Below are 27,906 nucleotides of genomic sequence, written 5' to 3' on the forward strand. Positions count from 1 at the left end.
ATCTGAGGGGTTAAGCTGGCAGCAGGGAGGCTGTCAGTGACTCAGAGGCGAACTGTCCCTTCAAACTTCCGCCGGTCGCCGGGAAGGAGGCGGAAAGCCAGCGGCTCAGCGCCTGGGAAGAGAATAAAAGCGGTCAGGGCGCCCGGCCCGCAGCCCCGCAGCCTCGCCCCGGGGACAGCGCGGTCCGCGGGGCAGCCCTTTGCGTCTTCTGCCCTGGTGGTCTCGGGAGATTTTAAAGTTTACTAAGTTGGCCTTGTGTTTCTAAAGGCCTCCAACTCCCAAACTTGACTTTTTCTCGTCTGACTGCCGCCTCTTCAGCATCAGAGGTGCGAAGGTCTGTGTTTAACACCATCCTCCTAATTGGAAACACATTAGCAGAGCAATGTCCTCGCTGCCAGCTATTATTTTTACAGTTAGCTTCAGAACTCAAAAAAGGTAACCAATTAGGGGGGTCTGCAGAGACGTCACCACGGCCTCAGCCCATGGTGACGTGTGGGCCTCGTGGTTTCACCAGCTGCCCGGATGGGGTCCTGTTTCTGCGAATGCGCGTCGAAAGGCTCTGCCTACACTGCTCCTACTTTGGTTTGTTCCGAACCCGTGACCGTGGGCACCATCACCTCAGGCTGTTCCTTCCCGCAGCCAGGAGGAAGGCTGTGCCTGGCTCAGACACCGGGCCGAGGCACAGTGAGGAAACGCAGGAGGTGTAGCCCATGGAGTCGATGTACCTCCTACAGTGCCGTTCTGTTATCAGAATGAAGTCCTTAGTGATAACACTTCCTTCGAACGCTGAGAAGCTCAACTCCCTCTGTCGGCCTCCTACAGAACCCACACTATAGTCCCTGTGACCCATAGCGAATGGGGGGGGGGGGGGTGCGGTGTGAGCGGTGAGTGAGCCCAAGGGATCATTCTCTCTAAGCAGTGACTCCTAACCTTTGTTTCTTTAAATCTTTATATTTAAATATAAATGACCTTCCCTATTTAAATGCATAAAATAAAATACATTGAGTGGCAAAGAGAATCTATAACTAAGTGACACCGACACCCCAGCACCACTCTGAAGGAGAGTCTCCCCAGCCATGGAGAGATGCATTTACCCCAAACGGGCCCATCGCCGCGGAGACCTGGCCGTCCATCTGGCTCAAACACGAATCCAGCATCACTGGGTCCGGCCCTTCGTCCCAACAGCTGGGTCAAAGCAAGGAGGCCGCGGGCGTGTTCCCAGCTGCCTGTCTTCCTCTTTCCCTCCAGCAAGGCCCACGCAGGGAGCCACGCCTGTGTCTGGGATTGACAGCGATGCGGGCGCAGGGGTGGGGTGAGGGGCTCCCCTAAACCCAGCCTGTCCTCCAGTCCCTGCATTTCCGTGTGCAGTCCTGCCGGGCCCAGTGGAACAGGGGCATCCGGACAAGCACGGTGCGGCCACGGGGTTAGCCCATCCGTCCAACAGCCCGGTTTTATCAGCCTGCTCCCCGCCAGGCACGGGGCAGGGAGGCCCCAAAATAAGTAAGACCCAGTCTCCACAATCAGGAAGTTCACATTCCATGACCTATGAACCGGGAGGTCACGCTTCCACTCCTGGTCAGGGCACATGCCTGGGTTGTGGGCTCGATCACATGCCAGTGTGGGGCATGCAGGAGGCAGCCGATCCATGATTCTCTCTCGTTGTTGATGTCTCTCTCTCCCTCTCCCTTCCTCTCTGAAATCAGTAAAAATATGTATTTTAAAAAAAGTTCACATTGCAGCCAGCAAACAAGTGACAACACGCAGGGTGAGTATAAAAGCCACGAGTCTCCACAGAGAAGGGGTGCTCACACGGAGGCCCGGTGCTCTCCCCAGGACAGTGGAGATGTGGGGGGTCAGGGGCCTTCTGGGGAGGAACGTGGGGGGCCACTTTGCCAGGGGAACCAGATACCCAATCACGTGCTTGCTTGCTTTCCTCCACCTAAGAGCACTTGCCTTTTGCTTTTAGACCTGACAAAGCTGCGGCGAGGTGGGGGTGGGGTGGGGTGGGGGGGTGGAGGGAGTACAAGAAATGAGAGACTGGGGGGAGAAAGGATGGGAAAGCGAAGGTTCTACCTGCAGACTGTAGGGCCCCCCCCCCGCCCCCCGATTTCTCCCACCTACCTGCCCGCTCTGAGCAGCTGGCCCTGACATCAAAGAAAGACTCCCACCTGGCCGTGAGGGAGGGCATCCACCTGATGGGTGGAAATGTGGCACATTGCAGGGGGGAGGGGAGGGGAGGTGCCGCGTGTGAATGTGTGAACAGGAGCGTCATCGCCGCCGGCTTGCAGGGGAAATGACAGCACGTTCTCAGAGCCCGAAGCCGCAGCCTCAGCGCGGGCCACCGGGGGCTTGGCCACAGCCATTTCCTTGAGCAGCTGCACGGGGAGAACGCAGCCCGGTGCAGGGGAAGGCTGGGGGCCAAGGTGACCTTGAAGGGCCGCGGAAAACGCCGTGTCTTTTTGGCATGTGCACATTCCCTCTGTGTGTACATTCCCTCTGTGTGCACATTCCCTCTGTGTGTACATTCCCTCTGTGTGCACGTTCCCTCTGTGTGCACGTTCCCTCTGTGTGCACGTTCCCTCCGTGTGCACGTTCCCTCCGTGTGCACGTTCCCTCTGTGTGTACATTCCCTCTGTGTGCACATTCCCTCTGTGTGTACATTCCCTCTGTGTGCACGTTCCCTCTGTGTGCACGTTCCCTCCGTGTGCACGTTCCCTCTGTGTGCACATTCCCTCTGTGTGCACATTCCCACAAAGGCAGCCTCACCCAAGGAAGGAGGTGTGTGGAGAGCAGCTTCCCGTCCCTGTGGTTCCCACCCACCTGGGCTCAGACGTGCACATGTGACAGATTCATTTTTGCAAAGGCGAGACGACCTGTGTGCGCGGCGGTCACACAGTCTGGCCCAATTCCTCTTCTCTACTGTCACTTAATCAGAGTGGGTGTTCTGAAGGCCGGTGAGCTTCAGCCTTGGCGCCCTCACCCGCCCGCCCTGTCCAAGGCCCGGTACCTAGTTCTGCATTCGGTTTCTTGAAGAATTCTCCACCCAAGGTGAGAAGTGCACATTTCATCTGAAAGCCACACGGCGCACCGCTTTCTCTGCCCAGGCAGGAGGGTATCTTACCTCCCCCCCCCCGAATACTGTTGTAGAATCCGAGTAAAACACTGACACAGGAGTCCATGAGTTTCATGGCTTATACTTGACATCTTCTTACGGAAGGGTAAATGAGAATTAATGTTACTATATTGTTATAGGGACTTGTCATTACTACTTACAACTGTACCAACAGCTATGATTTACTTAGCGCTTACTCTGGGCCAGACAGTGTGACAAGCATTCTGCATACCTCAATCCTCATTTCAACACACAACAAACATTATGGAGTAAGTGCACCCATTTTACAGATGAGAAGAGTGAGGCTTGGAGTGATTAAGTAATTAAGAAGTCACATTCTAATCTGGGTCCATTTAGTTCCAAAGCCTTCTGCTTTGTTTGGGCAGAGAAGTTAAGAAGTTAGAATCTCCCACTACCTTGGCCGGGTAACCTTTTCTACACCAATTCCCGCTCAATGGAGCCTTAATATCTGCGGTGCATTTTCCTCTCAGAATCTCTCCTCTTGCCAAGAAATTTGTTTGGGCATTAAGGAAGTTTACTTGAAAAAAATTTAAATTAGACCCCAGCTAATTTAATTTTTTTATTTTAAAATTGTATTTCTGTTCCTCCTCCAAACTGAGGATTATGGTTGATCCAAACAAACGGAATTCATGCAGCAGACTCAGAGCAAAACAGTCATAAACTACACATACAACAACTCACAAGCCAAAGAAGAAATTGAACACTCTTACCACCGCCGAAAAACATTCACACCATCTAGGGATAGTGTTTTTGTTTTAAGTAACTCTATCGTACTTCCTCCATATCATTTAAATCATTATTATTCTAAATTTAAATGTATGCTATTCAATAAAGTGACAAGTCATCCTTTCTTTAAGTTACCATTGGTTTTGTTTCCCACCTTTTAAGGTCATCAATCTAAGAAAAGTTACTGTAGCCGTAATCTCTACTCACCCCGGCCCCCAAATGACCTGCCCCAGCGGCTGTACTGGATGCTCAAGCCTACCTTGGACTCAACTGCAAGAGAAGAGATCAGAGGAGTCCGCTCCGAAGAGGAGGAAGTCCATTTTGCTTCGTGTCAGAACCACTGACGTATTTCTCTTTCCTTCCTGTTGGGCTCGGGGCTGAAGTGTGCACCCCCGGCTGGCCCTGAGTGCTCTGTGGCTACCCCACATCCCCAAGGGCCCCGAGAACAAAGCCACCCCAAACCACACCCAGGAACTCTTAGATGCCAACAGTTTCCATTTTTATCTGGAGGAAAGGCTGAGCTGGTGCTACTGAAATGTCTCACCCCTATCAAGAAACCCCCCCGAGAGAGCAGAGGCTCCAAATACTCAAATGTCCCCACACTTGCAAGGGTTTCACATTAACTTCAAGTGTAAATGACTACATCGCAAACATCAGCTGCCAACTCAAACATCAATTTAGAACAATTTTGGCATGGACTCTTTCTTTTTTTGTGTGTGTAAATTGCATTGACGTTTAGCACACATACAGGAACATGATACAAATCATAAGCACAGCTTGATAAAGTTTCCCAAAGTGAACACGTTTATCAAGAAACTGAACTTGCTCGGCCAGTGGTTGAGCGTGGACCTATGAACCAGGAGGTCACGGTTTGACTCCTGGTCAGGGCACATGCCCAGGTGGTAGGCTCCATCCCCAGTTGGGGCGTGCAGGAGGCAGCTAATTGATGATTCTCTTTCATCATTGATGTTTCTATCTCTCTCTCCCTCTCTGAAATCAATAAAAGATCTATTTTAAAAAAAGAAATTGAACTTTAACAGCACCCTGGAAGGTCACATTGCAGCATTATATTTTATTGTGTGAACATCTGAAAAAATTGATCTATTGTACTATTGATGGACACTTGTGTTATTTATAATTTTTAGTTATTATGAATAGTGTGACTGCAAACATTGTTATACAGTCTCCTGGGTGAGTATTTGTACGTGTTTCTGTTGGTCACGTGTGTAAGAGTGGAACTGCTGGGTCATAGGTTATGTTTAATGTCAGTAGATGCCACCACAGTTTTCCTAAAAGGCTCTACTCACACTCCTACCAGCAACAATTTCCAATTGCTCCACATCCTCATCCACACTTGATGTTATCGGTCCTTCTTATTTTATCCACCCTGGTCCACCGGGGGTGATATCATAATACAGTTTTAATTTTCATTTCCCTGATGTTTTGTGTAGCTGAGTTATCTGAGCATCATTCTATATGGTTGTTGGTCATTTGGAGATCTACTTTGATGTTGGACTTGTTCAAGTCTTCTGCCTGTTTTCCTATTGGGTTGCCTGTCTTTCTGTTATTGATTTGTAGATGTTCTTTATATATTCAGGACACAAGTGCTTTGTCAGATAGTTATATTGCAGATATTTTCTCCCCCTCTGTGAGCTGGTTTTTTCATTCCCTTCAGTGGGCTCTTTTGAGGGTCTTGAACTCACTCTTGAGGGTGATTCAGTGTGAACTCTAGTTGAGAGAATATGATTCCGGCAAGCCGGCTGATGACCAAGAATAGGGTGTGTTGTGTGGAGTCACTAGATCTCTCTGAACACTCCTGGAACTTGGTTTCCTCGTCTGTAAATGAGGTTCGCTTTGCTCATCACTTTGGCTCTTGGGTTCTGAAATCTCCCTCTCCCCGGGCCTGAGGGTGACAACTTGAGACCGTGAATTCCATCAGGTGAGGACCAGTGGTGGGCAGGAGGTGACGGTGAGCTGTAAAGGGTTAGAATGACTAAAGGGAAGAGTGAATTAAGAGGGCAAACTTTGTGGCGACAGATCTGAGTGATGCTCAGGAAACTGCCTGGCCTCTCTGAGCCTGTCTCCTGGTGAGGGCCACATGGCTTCCGTCGTAGTTTATAGTTCATTCAACTCATTCATAAATATTTATTGTGCTTCTACTATGTCAGGCGCTGCCACAGTGATCATGGTTGAGGATCCCTGACTTAAAAAGATTCCTAATAAATAGTAATTGCTGTCTGGCCCGTGTCGCTCAGTGGTTGAACTAGGAGGTCACAGTTTGATTCCTCGTCAGGGCACATGCCTGGGTTGTGGGCTCGGTCCCCAGTAGGGGGCAAGCAGGAGGCAGCCAGTCACTGATTCTCTCTCATCATTGATGTAATATATCTCTCTCCCTCTAACTTCCTCTCTGAAGTCAATAAAAATCAATCAATCAATCAATAGTAACTGCTATTTATTTAGTAGTAATATTACTATTTTTGTAGCTTAAGACACTGAATAAATCCATTTAGGAATGTTTGGAGGAAAATGTTTTAGAAACTAGGGTAATCTGGAATAGTTACTATTTTGCTAAGGCTGGTGTAACAAATACCTTAGACTGGAGAGCTAAGCAACAGAAATTTATTTCCTCACAATTCTGAGGCCTGGAAGATGGAGGTGTTGGCAGGGCCTGATCCTCCCTCTGTGTGTACCTGTGTCCGAATCTCCTTTCCTTATGAGGACACAGTCACATTGGACCTTATTTTAACTAAACCTCTTGAAAGGCCCCGTCTCCAAATACAGAATGCCACCTTCTGAGGTCTTGGTGGTGGGAATGTCAACACGTGAATTTTGGGAGGGACACAATTCAGCCCATAACAGTAGGGTATACTAAGAAAATTTACAACTTCTATTTTTTCAAAAGCTAAAACTTAAACTTCATTGTTTAGGAAATGGATTCATTGTTTAATATATCATAGTTGCAATACACACATTTGTGGGAGACATGCTCAAAAACTGTTCCTGCTTGAGGGGCATAATTAACAAAGGTTGGGACCACTCATCTGGGGCCTCGGGCTACAGTGGGCAGCAGGGGAGGGTTGGCAAAGACAGCAGAGACCTGGGTGCTGGGCTGGTATAAATTATTATTATTATTTTATCCTCACCCAAGGATATTTTTCCATTCATTTTTAGAGAGAGTGGAATAAAGAGGGAAAGACAGAGAGAAATATCGATGTGAGAGAAATACATCGATTGGTTGCCTCCTGCACACGCCCTGACCAGGGCTCGGGCCAGGGAGGAGTCTTGCAACCGAGGTACATGCCCTTGAGCGGAATCTAACCCAGACCCTTCGGTCCACAGGCTGACTCTTTACCCACTGAGCCGGACCGGCTAGGGCTGGGCAGGTATACGTTAGATCACATCTGAAAGTGAAGGGAGCTGACACAGGGCGGGCCCGGGGTTCGACCAGAGGGCAAGGGAAGCCGGGGAGCAGCCGAGTGGCTGCATGGCCTGGAGTCAGTAAAGAGAGCGGGAAGATGCTACGTCCCCGAGGGAAGCCTTCGCACGGTGTGTGGTGGTGATAGCACTCTTTTCCCTTCTGTGTCCCTGCCCTGTAAGCTCAGGCCTGGACAAGAGACCTGCTCTGGACGACAAAACGTGTGCAGAGGTGACACCCGCCTCTTTATGAGCAGCACCTTCCTAGCCAACACTTGGCCACCATTCTCTGTCCCTCGGTGACTCTGGAGTCACGCTGCTCCACCGGCCTGGTCCCAGCGTGGAGGAGATGTGGGGCAGAGCCACAGCAGACCCTCCATGGGCATGCAGGGTGAGTGACAATACGTCTTTGCTGTCCTCAACCACCAAGAGGCTAGGATCATTTGTTTCTGCAGCTAACTGGGCCTATGCTGACTGACACAGTGTGGGTGTTTGTTCCTATGCACAGAACTGACACACTATTTAATAACTATCTATATATGTAAAAGGCTAATATGATAAGTGTCCCTCTACCTGTCCTACCGGTCGCTATGATGCACACTGACCACCAGGGGGCAGGCGCTCAATGCAGGAGCTGGGAGCTGCAGTGACTTGGCATCGGTGGTTCTTGGGTGTCGCACCCCGAAACCAGAGAGGAGAGACCAATTCCTCGTGGGGCTGTGTGATTCCACCTTCGGCCGTGGGTTATGTTGTTGCTGGGGCACTGTCGGCCCTGAATCGGGTTTACTGCACACGTGCGTTTGTGTTCCACGCTCTGTACGACAGCAACTTTGCAGAGTGCCCTCTCACATTCCAGGACCTCTCAGGGGATGTCGGAGAGCTGGTTTTGTCCAGATCCCCACAGGCCAGGCTGAGGGACCCCACATGCCGGAGGGACCCCGCTCACTCTGCAAACGCTGGGGAGGGACCATAGGAGGTTGGCTCCAGGGCATGTCTGGCCCATCTGGCCCAGTCCTGCCCCACTGGCCACCTTGTAATTAATTTCCTTTCAATGTGCAGGAATCTGTGCACCGGGCCTCTAGTCTATATATATAAAAAGCCAGAGACTGTAACGCCATAACGACCATAATGACTGATCACTATGATGCCCACTGTGTCCAGCGAAGTGGCCCAATCAGGGGGTGGGGCCAGCCGCTCAACCTCACGGCCCCTCGCCCCTGCCGGTCTGCCCCTGATCGGACTCTCCCACCCTGATCAAGGGTGGGGCCGGCTGGCCAAAAGCCCTCCTTTCCCCCCCATTCCCCCCAGTAAGCCTTGCCCCTGATCACCAGCCCCACCATGATAGGCCCACAGCTCCCCCCCGGGCCGTCCTACCCCTGATTGCACCACCCACCTCAATAGGGGGTGGGACTAGCCAGCCAACCTCCCACAGCCCCTCCCACCACCTGGCCCCACCCCAGATCAGTCCCCCCACCCCGATCAGGGGCACGGCTGGCCACCCAACCACCCATGGCCCCTCTCCCTGGCCAATGGCCCCAATCGGCACCCCCCACCCCATCGGGGGAGGGGCCTGCCAGCCAATCACCCTCAGTCCCTCCCCCCAGCTGGCCTGGCCCTAATCAGCCCCAATCAGGGTGGGCTGGCCAGCCAGCCTCCTACCATATCCTCCTCCCAACAGGCCCAGCCCCGATCCACACCGATTGGGGTCAGGCCAGCCGGACCCCACCTGTGCACAAATTCATGCACTGGGCCTCTAGTTATAGCATAAAAACCCACCGTCAGGAGAAATAACAGCTGGTGGTTCCTGTGATGCCACGAGCTATCTCTTAGATTACAGGGGGATGGGGCCCAGGGAAGGATTGGGGGGAGGAGGGACCCAAGGGGCTCAGAGCAACAGCCATTCCAGTTGGTACTTCAGTCCCATGGTGCGTGAGTTTCCCAGCGGACAGCATCTCATTAGCATGGAATTTCCCAGCCTAGGATTCTCACTTTAGATATGTGTCCGCCACAGGTTTATTTTCTGTCCCTTACAGCATGAGATTCCTCAGACTACAGTGTTTTGCATGACCAGCTTCCTTGTATTATTGTTATTATTATTATTGACTCAGCGCATCTCAGTTGCACCCTCCTAGGCACAGGGGAAGGGAGGAAAACTCGGACAGCCACAGGGTTGGGTCTGGGTGGTGAAGGGCCCCCCATCAGAGACAACGCTGCGAGACCCACTGGAGGCCGCTGACTTACCAGCTGAGGTGACATGGCTGGGATTGCTAGGCCTGCACTTGCTAAACCAAGGCATTGGCAACACCAGTCCCTATCTCTAAAGAGCGTAGCTAAGAGACGACGCGAAGGAAGAAAGCACGCAATACCTGCCAATCTACGGCTAACTCCCAAAATGAAAAACAAACTGAGGTTGTGCTCCCCGCCCAGCGGGACTTAACAGGGGTGGGGTCAGCTGGGTCTGGACCTCACCCAATGGGGGTGGGGCCGGCTAGGTCTGGGTCTCGAGAGATTCCGAGGCGCAGGTGGGCGTGCCCCAGACTGATAGGAGGAAGATTTTCACTCCACTGACTTACTGCACAACAGCTAAACATTATTCTAAAATGTGGCTGAATCCCAGAGATATGAGCAGCCATGAGTCTGGTGGACCTGCATTCTTGGGCAATCGGGGTGCTGGGAACGGCAGCAAGTGGACCAAAGGCCCCAGTAATTGCCCATTCCTCCACTGGGCAGAATACCATGCCCTCTCACGGCGTTCTCCCAAGCACTGCAACATCACTGAGCCGGAGACTTCAAACCCTCCTATTTACAAAAGAGTAGGACTATGAATATGGGGGTGATTTTTCGGTTACAGTATCACTAGTCTCTGGCTCACCAATGTGCTATTCCAGTCATTCAGGATGCTCATGTGGATTGGGAAGTTCCTAAAAGGCCGTAGAGCAACCCTATTCTATATAATAAAGAGGCATTATGCAAATTGACCCTCACGACATCACAAGATAGCTGTGCCCACAGCAGAGGCGGGGATCCCATAACGAGCGATCAACAGGGACCTGAGGCTGCATGGCCTGAGGTTGCGCCCCCCCCACCCGGCGGGGCTTGACGGGGGACCTGAGGCTGCACCCCCTGCCGGTGCTGGGCCAGGGACCTGAGGCTGTGTCCCCTGCCCAGCGGGACTTAACGGGGGTGGGGCCGACTGGGTCTGGACCTCACCCAATGGGGGTGGGGCCGGCTAGGTCTGGGTCTCGCGCGATTTCGAGGCGCAGGTGGGCGCGCCCCAGACTCTGACAGGAGGAAGATTTTCATGTACATTTTACTAATTTTCTTTCATCTCTGACACTTCTATTATAGAGAAAGGGCAAATAGTAATATTAAAGTATTTCCTCTAATTAATTCCTTTTTTAATGTGCACAAATTTCGTGCACCAGGCCACTAGTATTTAAATTATGTCCCAGACCTCATGGCCTTTAATTGTAGAAAAGGCCCCGTTGGGCTCAGGCGTGTGGGGTCACGTGATTGAAACACCTGAAATGGATTCTCGGGGGGCAGTTGGAATGTCCAGGAGACAAACGAAAGCATGCATGAATTGGAGTCACATGTAGACTGAGGCACAAGACTGAGAGCTGGAACAGGTGAGTTGAAGCCAGATAAGAGGAAGAGAACAGACCTCAGAAAGTCAAGTTCAGAATCTGGGAAGCAGAAACCTCGTGTGGGAGAGCACCCGGTCCTCACGAGCAGGCCTCCCCACATAGGCGGGTGTCCTGGGCCCAGCAGCTGTGTCTCAGGCTCTGCCCTCCTCCCCTGACCCACAAGGAGGCAGGCCATTGCACCTTCCTCCACCCCCCAGTTCGCTCAGAACCAGTATCTGTGTGGAAAGCATGCGCTCATTCAGTAGATTCTCACTGTGCACCTACTGCGTGCCAGCACAATGGAAGGGGCAGGGGAAACATCAGTGACTGACAGATTCCGCCGGCATGGAAATGAGGGTTCCATAGGGTGGAAACAACTCGGGTTGCTGATGGATGGCACGTGGGTTCGGCCGAGTCGCAGGGCTTGTAGCCAGCTCTTCAGGGGGGACGGGAAGTGGGTTGTAGCAACGGGGCTTTGGAGAGGTAGGGAGTGACAGCTTGACCTCAAGGGTGTGGCAACACCAGAAAAACAGTCCGCAAAGCCAAATGTCTTAGCCTCAGGCGCATGCAAGCAGGTCCACAGCTCCCAGCCCTTCTCGGAGCCCGAAGCAATTCCTAATTTTCATAAAGACCCCAACACAAGTCGCGTGTACGTCTAGGTCATGCTGGTTAAGGCAGCCTGGCCGTGTGCAGCGTTTTACAGTTTCCACCCCAGAATGCTTTTTAAATGGTGCTTTAAAAATAATAAGAATTTGTGTGGAAAACTTGCCTCCCCACAGGAAGGTTTCTATCCTAACCCTGGATCCCCGGGCGGACTGTAACCGATATCTCAGGCTGCCATCAAGGTTAGCAGTCACCTTACAATTCACCAGGTGTCCAAGCCGGCTGAATACTCAAATTAACCCGCACAGACCACTCTGCCCACCCCCCGGACTGGCTCTGCACATTGACCATGTTTCGTTTTTGCTTACATTTGTTTTGTTTTAGTTGCCGTGGTCTAGGCAGTTGCCAGGCTACTCAAATGGGTTCCCGCGGAAACCGCCACCTCGGAGACCAGGAGAGGAGACAGAGGAACAAGGGGCAGGGCGTGGCCCGGGAGGGGCGTGGGCGTTCAGGGGCGGGGCCTGAGGGGGCGGGGCCACGGAGCGGGCGTGTGCGCGAGTGGGCGGGGCCTGGAGTGGGCGGGGCCGGAGAAGGGCGGGGCCGGGCGGGCCTGGGCCTCAGTGCGCCGGCGCAGTGCGCTCTCCTCAGGCGGCGGAGGCGGCGCGCCGGGAAGATGGAAGACTATCAGAGTGCGGAAGAGGTAACTGCCGGCCGGCGACGGGCGGGTGGAGGCCGGGAGCCCCGGGCCGGGTGGGCGGCGGCAGCCCAGGGCGTGTGGGGGCCCCTGGGCGCGTCTGAACGAGGGCAGCGGCCGTACCCCGCGCGGCCTGACGGCGCCGCGCCCTGCCGAGCGCTCCGCGGTGACCCCGGGCGGCCTGTCCGGGAGTCCTCGACCTGCCGGGTGGGGCGACCCGGGGACTCCCTGCGCGGCGCCCCACGCGCCCACACCCCCCACACCCCCACACCCCCCACACCCCGCCTGCGCCGCGCCCGCTTGGTCCCGGCCGGGAGTCACGCCACTCGGCCCTTGTGTTGAGGGCCGCGGCCCCTGCCCTGCGGGACGGCCCACGCCCCGGGGCGGACCAGGGCCGCGGCCGGTTTGAGCGGCAGACCCCAGCGGCACGCACAGCCACAGCTCGCCAGTCCCCGCGGACGCGGGTTGGAGGCTCAGGCAGCCGGCGGGGCGCCGCGTGCGGGCCGGAGACGCTGCCTTTGTCTGCGGGGCGCACGGTCCGCCCGGCGCTTCCCCGCCGCGCCCCCGGGCTCGCCGCCGTGCATCCGGGGAGTAAGGGCGGTTATTTCAGTTTGGGTTCGAGCCGGCGGTCAGACAGCGCCTGTTCGTGGGGCGGGGGGACACCCCATTGTCTGGATGAAGGCCGGGTGAACGCGCCCCATTCTTGGCGGAGCGGAAGACATTGTAGCGGGGCGCTGTGGGAAGGGCTGATGTTTGTCCCGGCTCCCAGTGGCCAGGGGGAGCGGACGGAGCGATTCAGTTCTGGTTCAAAGCCAGTCTTTCGGGTCGTGGCATGATCCCAGCAGAAACAAAACGAGAGCCCTGACGTCGCGTCTCGGTGCGTGGCTGCCCCCTGACGTCACTCCCGGCCCCGAGACCCCGGGCGAGCCCCTCGTGTCGGAGTCTCTCATGTTTTCCTCGGGAAAAGCAAGGTCTTGGCTTCCCAAGTGCGCCCGTTACCTGAATTTGCGTGAATCGGTGCTCCAGTGGATGTGAGTCTTAAATCACATCTGCTCCCGTTCTTCCTTACAGACTACTTTCGTTGTTGACGAAGTGAGCAACATCGTGAAAGAGGTAAGAGGAGAAATGCCTACTTTTTAAATAATTCGCTTAATGGCTGATAGGAGTGAGAAGAATGTGTTTTAAGCACTGTCTTGGAATGGTTTCCGTCGCGCCTGCCTGTGTTTTGGCATTTCTAATAACAGTGTTTAACTTCAGAGAATAACTAGATAAGAACTACTCCTGTGTTATGTAAATTACATACTTTAAATCAGACAGGGAGTTTTATAGGTTAGCATAACATTGGATTGATTCTGTAACTTCTAGCATAAAAGATTCACGGTGTACAAGTGACTGTTTCCAACATCAGTGAAGAGGGATGTAAAAAATTGAACTTCCTGTTACTGAACACCTGGTGATCCAGTTGACGCTGGTTTCCTTATTTTTCTTACATTCCTAAACTGCCTACTTTATCATTACTGACCATGGTGTTTCCCTTAGGGAATGAGAATGGGAGACAAAAAATCATTTATTAAAAAAAAAAAAAAAAAGCCGAGGGGCATGCAGGGGACTGACCCTCGAGTTTAGTCTGAGGGCAGGGAAGGCAGGCGTTTGTCCAGTAAGAACACTGGAAAGTGGTCACTGCCACAGCAGGCGGTGCTGTGAGGGAGTTCAGAGCTGGACGAGTGAGTAGGGGCAGCATGAACGCAGCGTTCCAGGGCGGGGACAGCATGTGCAGAGGCCCTGTGCGGGGCGTGTGGAGTATGTTTGAGGGGCAGGCACCAGCCTGTGTAAGCGGAGCAGATAGTGAAGCCATTGGCTACAAGAAAGTCATTGGATGATCTGAGGTGCACAGTACCACTGAGGATATGTATGTGACTTGGAACTGATTCTAATACAAATTATTGACTACTGCCAGAGTGATAAAGAACCACAACCTATTTTTGTGAACATCATCAAAAAACAAAATGACTTTGTTCTACCTTATACATTACTCAGCATTGGGCACAAATCCATATGCCAGTAAGTCAATTATGCCCTCCTGTAGCTCCCCCCGCCCCCCTCCCCCTCTTCATAGCTTGCTGCCCTGCCCCCTCCTGTAGCTCTCAGCCACCCTACCCTCCTGCAGATCCAGTGATCCAGTTGTTACGCAGTCAGTCATTATGCCATCTGTCATTACGCCTCACGGCGTAACGGATAATTAGCATATTCCTCTCTTATTATATAGGATAACCTGGTCCCTTTAAACCAGGGGCTCCTATGCCCCCAGCCCCACTTTATGCAGAGCTGGAGGGGGCAGGGGATGTGGCAGAGAATGCAAAGGAGCTCTGATGAAATGCTAAAACGCATGGTGGGGAAGAGGCAGGGTGCCAAATGATCTTTGTTTAATGTGACTACCCGGAGTACCGAGTCCCAGGAGAAATAGGGATTTCTACAGATAGAAATGAGGGTGTGACTGTAGGGAGCTTTTTGTTTCTCAAAAGCAAGATCACGGCTGTGCCAGGCAGTAGGTCCTGTCACCAAGGTGCACAATCAGATCCTGGCACAGGCCCTGTCACCAAGGTGCACAATCAGATCCTGGCACTGTGCTCTCGTGCTCAGGACAGAACCTGACGATCACTGAGCACTTTTATTTTAGGTCCTAACTGTCATAAAAACTCAAGTTTTCTGGTTTAAGTCAATGTTTCAAAATGTTGACAGACCCCCATGTAATTATGAATTCTTAAAAACAAAAGTAAAACTTATTTAAACCTGATACTACTCAACAGAAGGTGTATTTGATCTCATGGATACAAGCAAGCTTACATTGTATGCAAGCTGTATTTCAGCAGTTCTTAGGGCGATGAACTCAGTGCTAACTGGAAAGTGTTGGGTGCGCCCTGCTGATAGCGACTCCTCTGTGCTTTGTCTTCTAGGCTATAGAAAGTGCCATCGGTGGCAACGCCTATCAGCACAGCAAAGTCAACCAGTGGACCACAAATGTAGTAGAACAGACTTTAAGCCAACTCACCAAGCTGGGAAAACCATTCAAATACATTGGTAATGGATTTGCTTCTCGTATGTATTGATGCTGGTTCTTGAAAGTCTGGTGTCAGGAGAGTTGTGTCAGTGTGGTACCCAACCTCAGAGTTCCCTGTACAAGTGTCACTTGTGCACATTGTTTTACTTAGGTCAGAACTGGCATCAGCTGGCCTGTTTGGCTGCTGGAACAATTGCCGGGCATGCCACAGGATTTCAGATCAGATGCTATAGACCAGGTGTGCAGAGAAGGAAAGGGACAGGTGTGGTTTGCCAATGTCATAGGACCAGGCGAGCTTCCCTTATAATTTTTATGAGCATCAACCACGTGATCCATATACATATGCTAACAGTGGGCAAAAAGAAATGTGTGTTGCCAGTAGATTTCTCTAATGAGAGTGTTTTCATTGAAGTGACCTGTATCATTATGCAGAAGAACGGAGCAGGACTACACACGGCGAGTTCTTGCTTCTGGGACAGCTCCACTGACGGTACGGTTCTCAGTCCGGGGTCAGAGTCTGTCGTGGGCCTTTTCCTGAGGTGGTGGTGTCTTGGACCTGCTGAGATCTAGAGTGTCCAAAGCAGTGTTTCCGAACTGTGTGCGTGGATGTTTCCTGTCTCTGAATGCATGCTTATTAGAGTTACCTTTAAAGCATTTTATAGAAAAGACTTGCCAGCCTTCTTTATGTATGTACCAAAAGAGGCAAGTATCTGAGTGTTGGGGCCGTACAGTGAGACATCAACACAAAGTGGTCCATGTTCCTGACTTTCGGTGCCGTCTGCCCGCAGGGAGCTGCACTGTGCGATGGGAGAACAAGACCATGTACTGCATCGTCAGCGCCTTCGGACTGTCCATCTGACTGACCTCCTCATCCCCCGGGCTCTTTCTCCTCTGTCTCAACTTTTCTCTCCGACCTTCTAACCATCAGCCATGAATTCATGAACAGCTTTCCCTCTCTGTTTTCTGTGGCACTCTCAACATGCAGAGAAAAAAACAATGACCGCCCTGTTCTGTGATCAGCACACCCAGTCACACGGATCCTCAGTCGGAACCTGGACTGCCATGTGTCCACACTCTGAATATCTCTGTTCAAAGGTGCTAAACACTCAACCTGCTAGTGTGAACCTTTCTCTATTCTCTGAAATCATTCAAACACACTAATTTTTTCCATACTTTGTATTTTTATTAGAATAAATTATTCCAATTTAAAGTTTGTTTTTCTTTAGTCTAAATCAGCAGTCGCCAACCTTTCGGACTTCAAGGACCACTGGTTGGTGACCACTGGTCTAAATAGTATCACAAACAAAATCTTTATATTTAATTAGTGCTTCAGCACCTATAAAACTTTAAAAAAAAAAAAAAAAAGAAGAAGAAAAACAAGCTGCAATTTGGCTTTGGTCCTCTCCAACACAGACTTGCTAACCCATGGGCCAGGCCCTGACAGCTCCACCGTGTTCCGGTGAGATCTCTTCTACCTCCACCCTAAAGCTCCCTCTCCTAGAGCTCCGGTGGGAAGCAGGCCCGCTGACTGCTCCCTTAGCCAGGAGCTCTAACGCACACACACGGCTCACATCTGCAACACTACAGCTTGTACTCCGTGTTCTCATTTTCAGGAGCAATCACACACACACATGTTGTAGTACTTTAGGGGCTTGCAAAATGCCTTCACAATCATTCATTTTGTATCTATAACTATTAACACCATTATTTATAGAAAATGTGTTGGGAGGTTATTGGCTTGATTTAAAGTCACATCCAAGTAAGGGAGGAGGTGAGCCCCAAACCCTGGTCTTGTGACTCATCTTTGTGCTCATCCTTGGGCCACATTGTCTTGGCAATAAAGACACACTCCTTGTCCACCTGCTGAAATGAAAACACCCTGCTCTTGTCCTGAACACACTCACGTGTGATAGATCAAGTTAACTCCACATGCAAAGAGCAAACCAACGTAATAAAAAAGGATCAAATATTAAAAACGTACACTTACCAAAAAGGTAGTCTCAGAATGAAGCCACTCCCAAAAGTTTGCCATAAATAAACATTTATTCATTTTAACAGATTACAGTGCTCATTCTGTGATCGGGTTTACTGTGCCCACTGACAGTTCCAAGATCTAATTCGCAGCTCTACCCTTTCAAGCTTTAACTGTAGTGTGTTTTATAAATATTTACAATCTTCTTGTAAAAAGGCAGTTTTCAGTAGCAGAAAATCCTTCTGTATTTCAGAGTATGGAATAGTTACCAGTATAAAACATGTGAAATCAAGATCAACAGGATAACAAGATGTCACAGACTAAAGCAACTTCCCTTTCGCCTGGGGAAAAGATTTTTTTTCAAAAGTCTAACCTCTAAGGCAACTGGTTTCTAAAACGCTTAAAATACATAAGTATACTTTAGTGTTTGTAGGCATCCCTCTTAATCATCCCTTCGATTTGAGTCTGTTTTTCCCTGTGAAAATGCCCACATTACAACCTATTTTTACTATAACTATACCTTTAGTAAGTACTTCACAAAATATAGAGGCTGGTGACATTTGTTTTATAATCTCCCCATTCAGTGGGTTGGTGTACATAATGTATCTAAGCTTACTGCAATCTGTAATCCTGTACAGGACTGAGCTGACAAACCTTGAATCCATTTTATATATCGCCTTCTTTAGCCTTTCAAATGGGGCTTGAGAGAGAGAAACCACATCACTGCAGTAATGATTTAATAATAAATCAAGAGGAACTGTTGTCCACAGAGATAATGACGCTCTCCCTAGGGAAACTGAAATACCTGTGGTCATCTTCCAGGTCGCCCTAGACGGGACCAGCATAAAAGTTATCCCAAAGATGTTGCTATTCAAGCTGTTACCATGGAAGAACTAAAGTTAGCCCTTTGACTTTATCATTTAAATTTGCAAAACTTTGAGGATCTCTAAAGAAAAAATTTCTTGCTACTGTTTAAAGTTTCTGGCAGAGGTTAGTGTCTTAATCTAACACCTAGTGCACATATAGTATATGCTAAATATACTTTAAGCAAAATTTTACATGGAGTATATAATCTATATATATAAAACCCTAAGCGACCAGTCGACCATTTGACAAGTCACTATGGCACACACTGACCACCAGGGGGCAGACGCTCAACACAGGAGCTGCCTTCTGGTGGTCAGTGCGCTCCCACAGCAGGAGTACCACTCAGCTGACGGACGGGTGCCAGACACCTGGGCTCACAGCTGGCGAGTGCAGCTGCGGTGGCATGAGCCTCTCCTGCCTCCGCGGAAGCACTACTAAGCGGTGGCAGGCACAGGGGCTGGGATGAGCAGGAGTGGTGTGGCACCCAACCCTGGCCACCTACCGCTTCGCACACTACTACATCCCTTGGGGGATGTCAGACTGCCGGTTTCGGCCCGATCCCCACAGGTCAGGCGGGAGAAACCAGCAGTCCGACATTCCCCGAGGGGTCCTGGATTGCGAGAGGGTGCAGGCCAGGCTGAGGGACCTCACTGGTGCACAAACCCATGTACCGGGCCTCTAGTATGTTGATATGTATGATACACCAGGAAGGGAAAGTGAAAATGTATGATTTATTTCCCTTAAGGACCTTCTTTTGTAAGTTTTTTTCTTGTTTCCAACTTAGTTACACAAAGTAAATAAATATGCCCATATTGTTCATTTCCTTGACACCATGATGAGTCAATATATGTAGATATCAGTCATCAGTTTATAGTTACAGTACAGGCCAAAGACAGGTTTTAAAAAGTTCTAAGTTATATGACTAAGTGCCTCCAACATTTTACACTTACTGATAAATAACAGTGTTCCAAATTATGGATAATTATAATTAAAATGTAAACTATATCACATACTAGAATACATTAATCAGCACAAGTAAGTTTTTGTCAATTTACATAACATTATTTATAGTTAGTCTTAATAGAGGTTGTAAAATTTGGTAACAAATTTTTTTCAACACTTCTGAGCACACAGAATTAAAAAATGTAACACATCATTGCAAATATAAAAAACCATGTAAACCTGAATTACCCTTGCAGTAATACAGTAATCCAAACATTCATATTTACAGAGCTTTAAAAACATAAATGGACTTCATATTAAAGGTATGTTATCATACTGATGTTTAAATTAAAAAGGGAAGGTCTGAAGTGATAAGCAGTCCCTCCTGACCTCTAGGCGGTCCCAGCACTGCCCGGAGGGGACAGTGCTCAGCTCAGCATGAATGGTGAGCTGAGAGTTCAAGCACAGGTGAAGGACGTGCAGGAACTGCGTGCACAGCCAACAACCATACCCTGGCCTCTGCATCTGCCAAGAGGCACAATCGGGGTCTGCACGAGCTTGTTAACAGTTCACGACCTTTCCGAGCATGTCAAGGCAGAACACAGGGGTGTCTACCAGGGTGCTAAGTGGGACAGGAACAGCGGCCCCCAGGGGGCTGACCTGCTTACCTGACCACCAGGCGAGACATTCCCAACAAGTTACCTTCTACCCAAAGAGGTTCTTCCGTGAACCATCCAAAATGCCTTACTTCCTTTCATCTAGTTCCAAATGAGCAACTAAAAAACTTTCTGGCAGTAAAGAAGTGAGGAGCCATTGAAATGTAACATGTCAATCATTTGTTTAGCTTTTATTAAAAAAACAAAAAAACAAAGCTCTACTGGGTGTCCTCTGTAGCAGAGCTGCAGGAAGTACTGTTCCTTGGACTTGAATGGATACCCTCTTCCCTGCCCCAACCACAGGGACATCCTCCATGTCCATGGATGTGACCCTCATATACATACAAATGCACACGTATGCACACAACCCCTGGGAAACCTATGGCAGCCGACCTTTCCCACCAGAGCCGCAACTTGTCAGTTGCCTTGCCCTTTCCTTAGAAACCCTACCACACCCTCTCGGACGGACGCCCGGACAGGTCTGCCCTGCCGCCACCCACCTTCCGCCCCCCCCCCCGCCCCCACCATCACTTCCCATTTCACATTAGCCGGAGCTGCCGTCCGGGAAGAGCGCAGCCTCTCGCGGGGGCCGGACTGCCCTCCGGAGGCAGCGTGCACTCAGGCTTCCCTGGAGTTGAGGCAGAAAACGCACCGCGGGCAGGGGGCGGGAGCGCTGCCAGGCGGGGGGCCTTCAGAAGGGCTCCCCACAAACGTGGAATGAGTAAATCAGCTTAAAATAAGTACATAATTCTCTACTAAAAACAGGAGTCACTCCTTCCTACCACTGAAGACAAGCTCGCGCTCATCTGAAATCTCTGAAAGAATTTGGCTGTGTCAGCGCCTTTCTTCCCAAATAAATGCAGCCACTCGAACAATAAATTTGGCCCAACGTTAACATTTTCCTCAGTTTTGGTTTTCCTCTAAAAAATATGTAAACAAATAAGGACCCGGAAATCTGCTTAGAAGACAAGTCGCACACGGGCAGTGTGGGAGGGCAGCGCGGAGCGCAGGTGGCCACGGCAGGACAGGCCCACGTCTGCCCACCAGGAGCTCAGTCGCTCTCAGACTCCTCCTTGTACTGGGCCCGAATGGCCTGGCCGTTCTGCAGGGGCATCTCTTCATAGTCGCTCCTGTTGTAAAAGAGACCTTTGCTACTAGCACGCTTGGGACGGCTTCTCTCCCGCAACGGCACGCCATTCTAACAAGATCGCATAGCTTCACTCGCTCCATTTCTGTCACCAACTGAAAGTGCCCACTCCACACCCCCGCCATCACCAGGGCCCACCATCCAGAAAGCACTGGCCTTCCTGTGGTCACCACTGGCTGGGGTGCTGAGTAAAAGGAACCCCCTTCCATCTCAGCCAGAATAATGGGGGTCATGGACTAGCATTCAACAGACTATAGGGCCTGTGGCAGGTGGACAGGACAGGAAGCAAAGCCACGTGACACCGCCAGCTACAGCACGTGCCAGGACACCCTGAAAATCATCGGAGACTGACTGACACCTGCTCAGTACGCACGCAGGCGCAGGCTGAGTGCCCCCAGGACAGCCGTCAGGGGCACCACTCACCCGTAGATGACATCGTCGTCCGAGTCATTGAGCATGGAGAAGGCGGGGTTGTCTTTCAGCTGTGACTCTGAAACAACCAGAGCATTTTCGAGGGCATTAGCTTGGAGAGGACGCTGTCCTGGGACGGGGGTCGAGCAGAGCTGGGTTCAAGCCCAGCTTCCACCTCTGCTGTCTGTGGGACCGGGACAGCGTTGTGCCCTGAGCGTGTCTCACCCACCCGCCGGGGCAGCCGCGCTGCTGGGCACCCGGGAGCCCATGAGCAGAGGGAGCTGCCTCCCTCCCAGTCCTCCCCCAAAGTGCACGGGGAGCAGGAGGAGAGCCTGACGGACCGCCTGCCCTCCCATCCGTCGCTGGGCCTGCAGCAAACGGGACCAGCTGCCCCTTTCTCAGTCAGCTGCTGGGAAGCTCAAACAAGCCTCTTCCCGGAGATGCTTTGAGAGCTCACGGGATATGAGAGTCAGGAGTGGTCCTGACAATCTAGGCCCTGCCCGGGTTCCAGAAAGCTCTCGTCCTGTCCATTCCTGTGCGGCCGGCTGTCCTTGGCTCTGCTTTCCGGAAAGAGGGCTGTGCACTGTGACTTTTCCTGGGGGTCATGGACTAGCATTCAGACTAGAGGGCCTGTGGCAGGTGGACAGGACGCCGTGCTGGGACCTCACACACGCTTTTCACTTGTGCTTGACCACACACACCTGCTGTGTTCTGAGTCGCAGAGCTCATACTTAAAGGGACATCCTCTCTCTCTGCTAGAGAAGGAAGGGAACGCCGGGAGCTGGGCCCTGAACTTCCAGCGTCTGACCCCGCGGCTTACCGTACAGGGCGGTCTTCGATGGAGAGTACACAAAGGCCAGCGTGTAGAGGTAAAAGTTCAACAAGCCATAGAAAGACAGGAACTCCGCTGGTGGCACCGTCAAGGGAAGCAAGCAGACTGGAACACTCCACATCAGGCGGCGGGCGGGGCGGGTCTGTGCTGTCAGTCTGTCTGCTCCTTACCCACCAGCCCTTTCTACCGCTGACGGCCGAGTACCCGGGCCCCTAACCCAGACCTTGGGCGCCACAGGACAAGCCCACGGCCAGAGGCTACAGCAGCCTTTCAAGGTTACCTGCAAGGAGCCCGTTACCCACGGGGAGGCAGGACCCGTGACCCAGGGAAGGGCGGGAAGGCCACACGGGTGAATCAAGAATGAAATGGAGAGCTGGAAACCGGCCCTCAAAGCAGTCATTCTTACCCCCTTTCTGGATGACAGACGCTTTGAGAAGCTGATAAAAGTGTAGTGTGAAATTCAGTCACAAATATCGAGTGGGAAACACACCTAGCCTGTCAGGCACCTGGCAGTTCCCTGCGGAGACGTGGCCTCGGGCACCCACGCAGAAACGCAAGGAGGCCTCGCAGGTTTACAAGCCCTCCCTGGAGACAGGCTCAAACTGTCCTCATCACCAACCCCGTGGACACTGAAGCTGGAGGCCTCTGGGTGGTGGTGGTGACAGAGGCCAAGAGTGGCCACAGACACCAGGTTCCAGACTTGAATCCACCTGGTCACTGACGGGCTGACTTCACCCTGTGAGCCTGAGCTGCTGCCGGTGAGGACATGTCCCGGGGCTGAGGGGGCCAGGCGGGCACACCTCTCTGCAGACAGAGCGGGACCCCAGGCAGTACAGCCCAGGAGGTGACCTGCCTCTTTGTGGTGCTCAGAGACCTAACAGCTAACCACGCCACCTGGAAGCACTGAGCCCGAGGAAAAGGATATAATTCTGGTAGTGAGTTGACAGCTCAGCTACAAAATTGTCTTGTAATACTTGTGCTCCGAACCTTAGATAAAGGATGACGATGCTGGAAAAAAGGAGGGAAATATGTAAACTATAGGAAGAAATAGCACTAGCTTTGTGTAAGTTGTTGTATTCGCCCTATTAACAGTTACAGTCTCATTACTACTATTTCTGCATGGAAACTTGTCCACTCACACGCACACCCAACCCCTGCCGCGGGGGTGTGGCTTCAGATGCAGGGCCAGCTAACGCTGACGTTGGCCATGTCATGGTCTTGAATCGGGGCCTTCAGCACATCCCCTCCTCCTCTCACTCCCTAGGTTCATGTTTTCAAGATCATCTCCTAATGACCGGCTCCCGAGGAACGTCCACTCCTTCCTAATCACATGTCCCTGGGCAGTGATCCCGTCAGACACCTGCCCCGACAAGTGGCAGCAGAGGTTCTGCTAAGGTGAGCCCCACAGCCAGGCTCTGCCCTGAAGCACCCCGATCCTCCGCCCCTCGCCTGGCTCTCCCCTCCCCTCCGCGGGCTCCATTCTCCACATGCAGCCCAGCTGGACAATTGTTAACAAAAGTGCAAATCAGGTCCCTTCCCCTGTGGCCTAAGACCCTCCAAGGGGCCAGTGCTCTCTGAGCTGCAGAGCACGTCTGACGGGAGGACCCCAGTGAACGCCGTCAAAGGGGAGAAAAGACACAAGAGTAAGATTAAAATGCAGTTTGCATCTTTGAGAAATAAAGTTTTCTTACCTAATGACAAGCACTACAAACGTCAACGCAGTCAAAAATTTTAACCTGAGATCTGAAAAAGAAAGGAACACTCCCATGAACCCCCTGAAGTACATTACCTTCCGTCTTGCACGGAAATAAAGCAAACCCCCGAACAAGAGCCCTTCTTCCCTCCGATCTGAAACCTGCTAGTGCCCGAGCCAGGGGGAATGCTGGGGCCAGAAGGCAGGTCCCCGGCGAGGCCATGGCCACAGGACTTGTTGTGAGATTGGGGAACGGACCCAAGATCGGTGACTTCCTGACTCAAGGACTAAGAAACCGCCCCGGCCGGGCCCTCCACAAGGAGCCTGCTAGAAGGATCCAGGCAGCTCCAACCGCCACACTCTCCCAGGGCCCAGCTCGCTTCCAGCCCGCAGGCCTCCCCAGCGCTGGCCGAGGCTCCGTCCACATGGCCCAGAGTGCCCATCCAGCCGTCTGGCTCCCAGGGACCCAAGGGCTGGCCCCCGCCCGTGGGAGTGGGACGGTCTCTGGGTCTTCCCCCTCCAGCCACTCCTCCCTGACCACCTCGCACTGGGCGCGTGTGAAGTGGCGCTCACCTACGTAAGGCATGTGTCGCAGCTCCGAGCAGGCCCGCACGACCAGGAACAAAAGGTACAGGACATACACAGCGGCCACCACCACGAAGAAAACCTTCATGCCCTGGAACGCAACCGCACGGCACTGGAGCGAGCTCGGCAGGAGGCAAGGCCAGCACTTTCCGGACCCGGAGCCGACGGTCGCCCCACAACACAGAACAGGAGCGCGCCCGCCGCTCCGCCTGTCCCTGCCCGGGCTCGGCCCTCGCCCTCTCTGAGCACAGTGGCCCCACGAGGACCCAGCCCTTGCTGACCAGCTGAGGGAGAACCCGGACTCCTTCCCTTCCACGCAGCAAGCCCCCCCACACAGGGCACTCAGCCGTCCTACTTCCGCCCCCCAGGGTGGAGGCCTGGCTGCCTGCCCTGCCTGCGAAGGTCATGGCGAAGGTCATGGAACGTGTCAAAGACAGACTCCAGGACCAGATCCTGAGACTCCCTCAGGCAACTCTCATCTTGCTGGACCTGGGTTTCCTATCTGTGACATGGGGACGGAAGTCAGGTCTGATTCCACTGTTCTGTAGTTTTGTTGCAGGAAAAACAAGAACGCTTTGATTTGAGGTTAGAAGCTGCGGTGGGGAGGCAGGCGGTGGGGCCTGGCTCCCCCTCCAGTTCAAGCTCCCACCCACCCCGGCATCCCTGCCCTTTCCTCTCAGGGCCAGCACCTCCTCTCCCCCCCCGCCCCCAGGTCAAAGGGCTGCCAGTCAGGAGGCCAGGAGGCTGCTTCTGCTCGTCGGAGCTGTGACTTCCGTCCGGGCTTCATTTTCTTGTCCGTCACGTAAAGGGATTCCGCCAGATCGGTCGGTCGTGGGTCTGCAGCTGTGCTCAGCTTCCTGGAAGCCTGCCCAGTGTTTCCTTGGTAACAGGGTCTGCCCGACGCCGTCGCCCTGCTGGGCATGGCCGTCGCCACGTGACCCGGGAACAGTGGCCTCCCTGGCCCAGAACTCCTCCCCGCCCCAGCTCAAGGTGCTGCCTCCCCATACACTAACTAACGGGTCCGAGGCTGATTAACGACAGAAAAAGGACAAAGACGCCACCGCCCTCGTCCCTGGGGCCCGCCGTCCACGGGTGGGCCCTGAACCCTCAGCAATCCCATCTCTACTTCTGTGCTTTTCTCCCTCACAACGTCACCTATCCTCGAGGGCAAAGGTCACGGCATGCTGTTCATCAGGCTTCCACTCAGCGACCTTCAAAACTCCTCACACTGATCAATTATTGACTGGAAAGGCCACTGGCACCCCACTGGGTTCCGGTGAAGAATCAGTTACACTCCTTCCTACGAGGCCCCACACAGGGTGGCCACCTTCCCCACGGCACCATCCACTCAACTGCCCTTTCTCTGCGGCCACTGCCACAGAGAACCCGGCGGGCACTTCACGGGAAGCTGAGGGAGGGCCGCCCAAGGTCGGGATTCGGCTCCGTGCCTCTGGGACTCACGGCTCGGGGACTCTCAGAGGGCGCCAGCGCGTGGAGCGGAGAGGACGCCGCTCGGGGAGTGGAAATGCGTGGGCCTTGTTCGAGGAGGACACGGTTTCAGGACGGCACCTCCCTGTGCTCCAGACCCTGCACCACTCCCGCCGGAAACCCCCCGCGACTTGAGAGAACATGAACCAACATTCCCTTAGCTGCCCAGTGTCCCTAAAGTCGGACACTTTCTGGCCCGGAGCTTCAGCCGTAAGCCAAGGACCGGGAGTAACAGCATAGCTTTTAAAAAGTTATTTTTCAGACAACTCAAGCACATTTTTCAAAATTTTCCACATGAATTTCCTATAGTCCTTCCCAAATAGCCAGTGAGTTTGTGTCAACAGCACAATTTAAGTTACAAAATTCAGTCATTTTTTTTAAAATGGCATTTTAAAAAAATCCTCAGGCTTCATTAACAATCCTTACCTGAAAATTTCCCGTGTCAACGCGATACTGGTACATTGGATCGTGCAACTCATTAACTCTAAAAATGTTAAGAAACCATAGATTAATAATTATTTACTTTTTATTTTTACGCTTTCACTCAGATTACTTTTTTAAAAAGTAATCCTAAATTTCATGTTGACAACGCATTTAATGCTGCTAGCGTAACTGTCCTCAGTCATCACCATGGGAAAGTGGAAGTGTTTTTCGTTTAGAAAATCCCTACACTATTCTTACTCTCGCAATTTTAAGAGCTGTTTTCCAGGCACCTCTCAATGATCAATGGGCACCAGGAATCAGGTGAGTACACACAAAAAAGCAGTAACCGTAACTGTAAACTTCCCTGACTTCACTGTAAAGTGAAACCGGGGAGCTGGAATGACGGGGGCAGGGAGAGGGGAGGGAGAAGGTGTGAGCTATGAAGTCTCATGTGCCAGGTGCCAAAATGGAACTAGTTTCTGCAGAAAACCCACGGCTTCTGCAGTGGTACAATTCTACATAGCACAGAAACACTGAGAAAGTGGGAAGTTGACAGGTTGCAGCCAAAGGAGCAGCTAAGACAGCTGGTGGCCAGGTGTGACCTGAGCCACGCCCACAGATGACGCCTTGGCCTCGCTGGAGGAGGACCCCGGAGCGACACGCCTTTCCCCTTTCCCATCCCAGCTTAGAAGAATTGTGGATCCCTCCACATGCCATTCTAGCAAAATGGAGCCCTCAGGTCAAGTCACCATACTGAGTCTTGAGACTCTGGGTGACAGATGCCTTTCTGGATGAGTGCACAGCACACAGTCAGACTTCAGATCCATCCTCAAAGCCAGCTGCTGTCCAGGACAAGTTTCACACGTTACAAAATTACTCACGTCTGCCATATTCCTAGTGTGACCGAAGCCAACCACAGGAGTCCAACAATGCAGAATTTAGGCAAATAGAAGGTCAAACACTTCCTTTCTCCCTAAAAAGCAAAAAAGAGTAAGAAAGAGAAGTTAGTAATTCCAGCACACCACTAACCCTAAGCGACCGCACTGGGTCACACACGAGGCATTTCTACATGGCGTGCACGCTTCTCTCGACCGTGAGGCTAGAGATAGGCCCCCAAGGACAAGTTCATCTGGGCATGGCCGCCGGAGGCTCACCTGCACCCGGATGCCGTGGTACACACACAGCCAGAAGAGCAGCAGGGCACACAGGAACAGGGACTGGAAGAGGTCGTCCAGCGTCCCCAGCGCCCAGCTGTTCACCAGGAAGGCGAGGGGGAAGAACGGGTCTGGAACAGAGGCAGGGAGAGCGGTGAAGGGGTGCACTAAACGCCGTTTTGTTTTTCTAAAAACCTCAACGCCAATGAGCAGATGGGCCTGTGATGGTTACAGAGCGCCGTCTGCTCCCGCCTCCCGCCGCCCGGGAATCCCGAGGTGCAGCTCTGGGCAGGGGAAGAGGAGCAGACGGCAGGGCTCGCAGCCTTCAGCCAAGTCCCAAGGAGGCTGTGTCTGTAGCCCATCCGAGTTCCAGTCACTCGTTTGTGAAAGCTCCAGCACCTTCCGAATCCTTCCGGCATCCTTCACACGCTGGGGGCGCTGCTGCCTGTGCCTTTGAGGCATCCCCCTCCTGACCGCCCCCC

At 52.3% G+C, this 27,906-nt stretch overlaps 2 protein-coding genes and 1 long non-coding RNA gene across 3 annotated transcripts in view; 1 reads left to right on the forward strand and 2 right to left on the reverse strand.

Annotated features, from left to right (window-relative positions):
• LOC307105335 overlaps positions 1-27,906 on the reverse strand; it is a 280,088-nt gene that overhangs the window by 64,008 nt on the left and 188,174 nt on the right. The gene's annotated exons all lie outside the window — the stretch shown is intronic.
• DYNLT1 (dynein light chain Tctex-type 1) lies at positions 12,151-16,436 on the forward strand. The gene is made up of 5 exons (XM_079781070.1): positions 12,151-12,202; positions 13,268-13,309; positions 15,151-15,274; positions 15,667-15,744; positions 16,043-16,436. The coding sequence occupies exons 1-5, from the start codon at positions 12,176-12,178 to the stop codon at positions 16,111-16,113; spliced, it is 342 nt and encodes a 113-aa protein (XP_079637196.1). The 5' UTR covers positions 12,151-12,175; the 3' UTR covers positions 16,114-16,436.
• TMEM181 (transmembrane protein 181) overlaps positions 19,889-27,906 on the reverse strand; it is a 28,143-nt gene continuing 20,125 nt past the window's right edge. Inside the window, exons 9-17 of the mRNA XM_079781069.1 lie at positions 27,425-27,555; positions 27,152-27,243; positions 26,274-26,331; positions 24,348-24,450; positions 23,773-23,824; positions 23,007-23,089; positions 22,070-22,159; positions 21,262-21,328; positions 19,889-20,821 (exon numbers count right to left, since the gene is read on the reverse strand). Coding sequence (XP_079637195.1) covers positions 20,743-20,821; positions 21,262-21,328; positions 22,070-22,159; positions 23,007-23,089; positions 23,773-23,824; positions 24,348-24,450; positions 26,274-26,331; positions 27,152-27,243; positions 27,425-27,555 — 755 coding nt within the window. The 3' untranslated portion in view covers positions 19,889-20,742. The remainder of the gene's footprint in view (positions 20,822-21,261; positions 21,329-22,069; positions 22,160-23,006; positions 23,090-23,772; positions 23,825-24,347; positions 24,451-26,273; positions 26,332-27,151; positions 27,244-27,424; positions 27,556-27,906) is intronic.

Source organism: Cnephaeus nilssonii (assembly GCF_951640355.1).
Source record: "Cnephaeus nilssonii genome assembly, chromosome: 9".
NCBI lineage: Eukaryota > Metazoa > Chordata > Mammalia > Chiroptera > Vespertilionidae > Cnephaeus > Cnephaeus nilssonii.

Excerpts from the sequence above, each read along its gene's own strand:
- DYNLT1 (XM_079781070.1), top strand. The coding sequence starts at position 12,176 with ATGGAAGACTATCAGAGTGCGGAAGAG. Across the intron at positions 15,275-15,666 it reads AAAACCATTCAAATACATTG|TGACCTGTATCATTATGCAG; the intron begins GTAATGGATTTG and ends TTTTCATTGAAG. Across the intron at positions 15,745-16,042 it reads CTGGGACAGCTCCACTGACG|GGAGCTGCACTGTGCGATGG; the intron begins GTACGGTTCTCA and ends GTCTGCCCGCAG.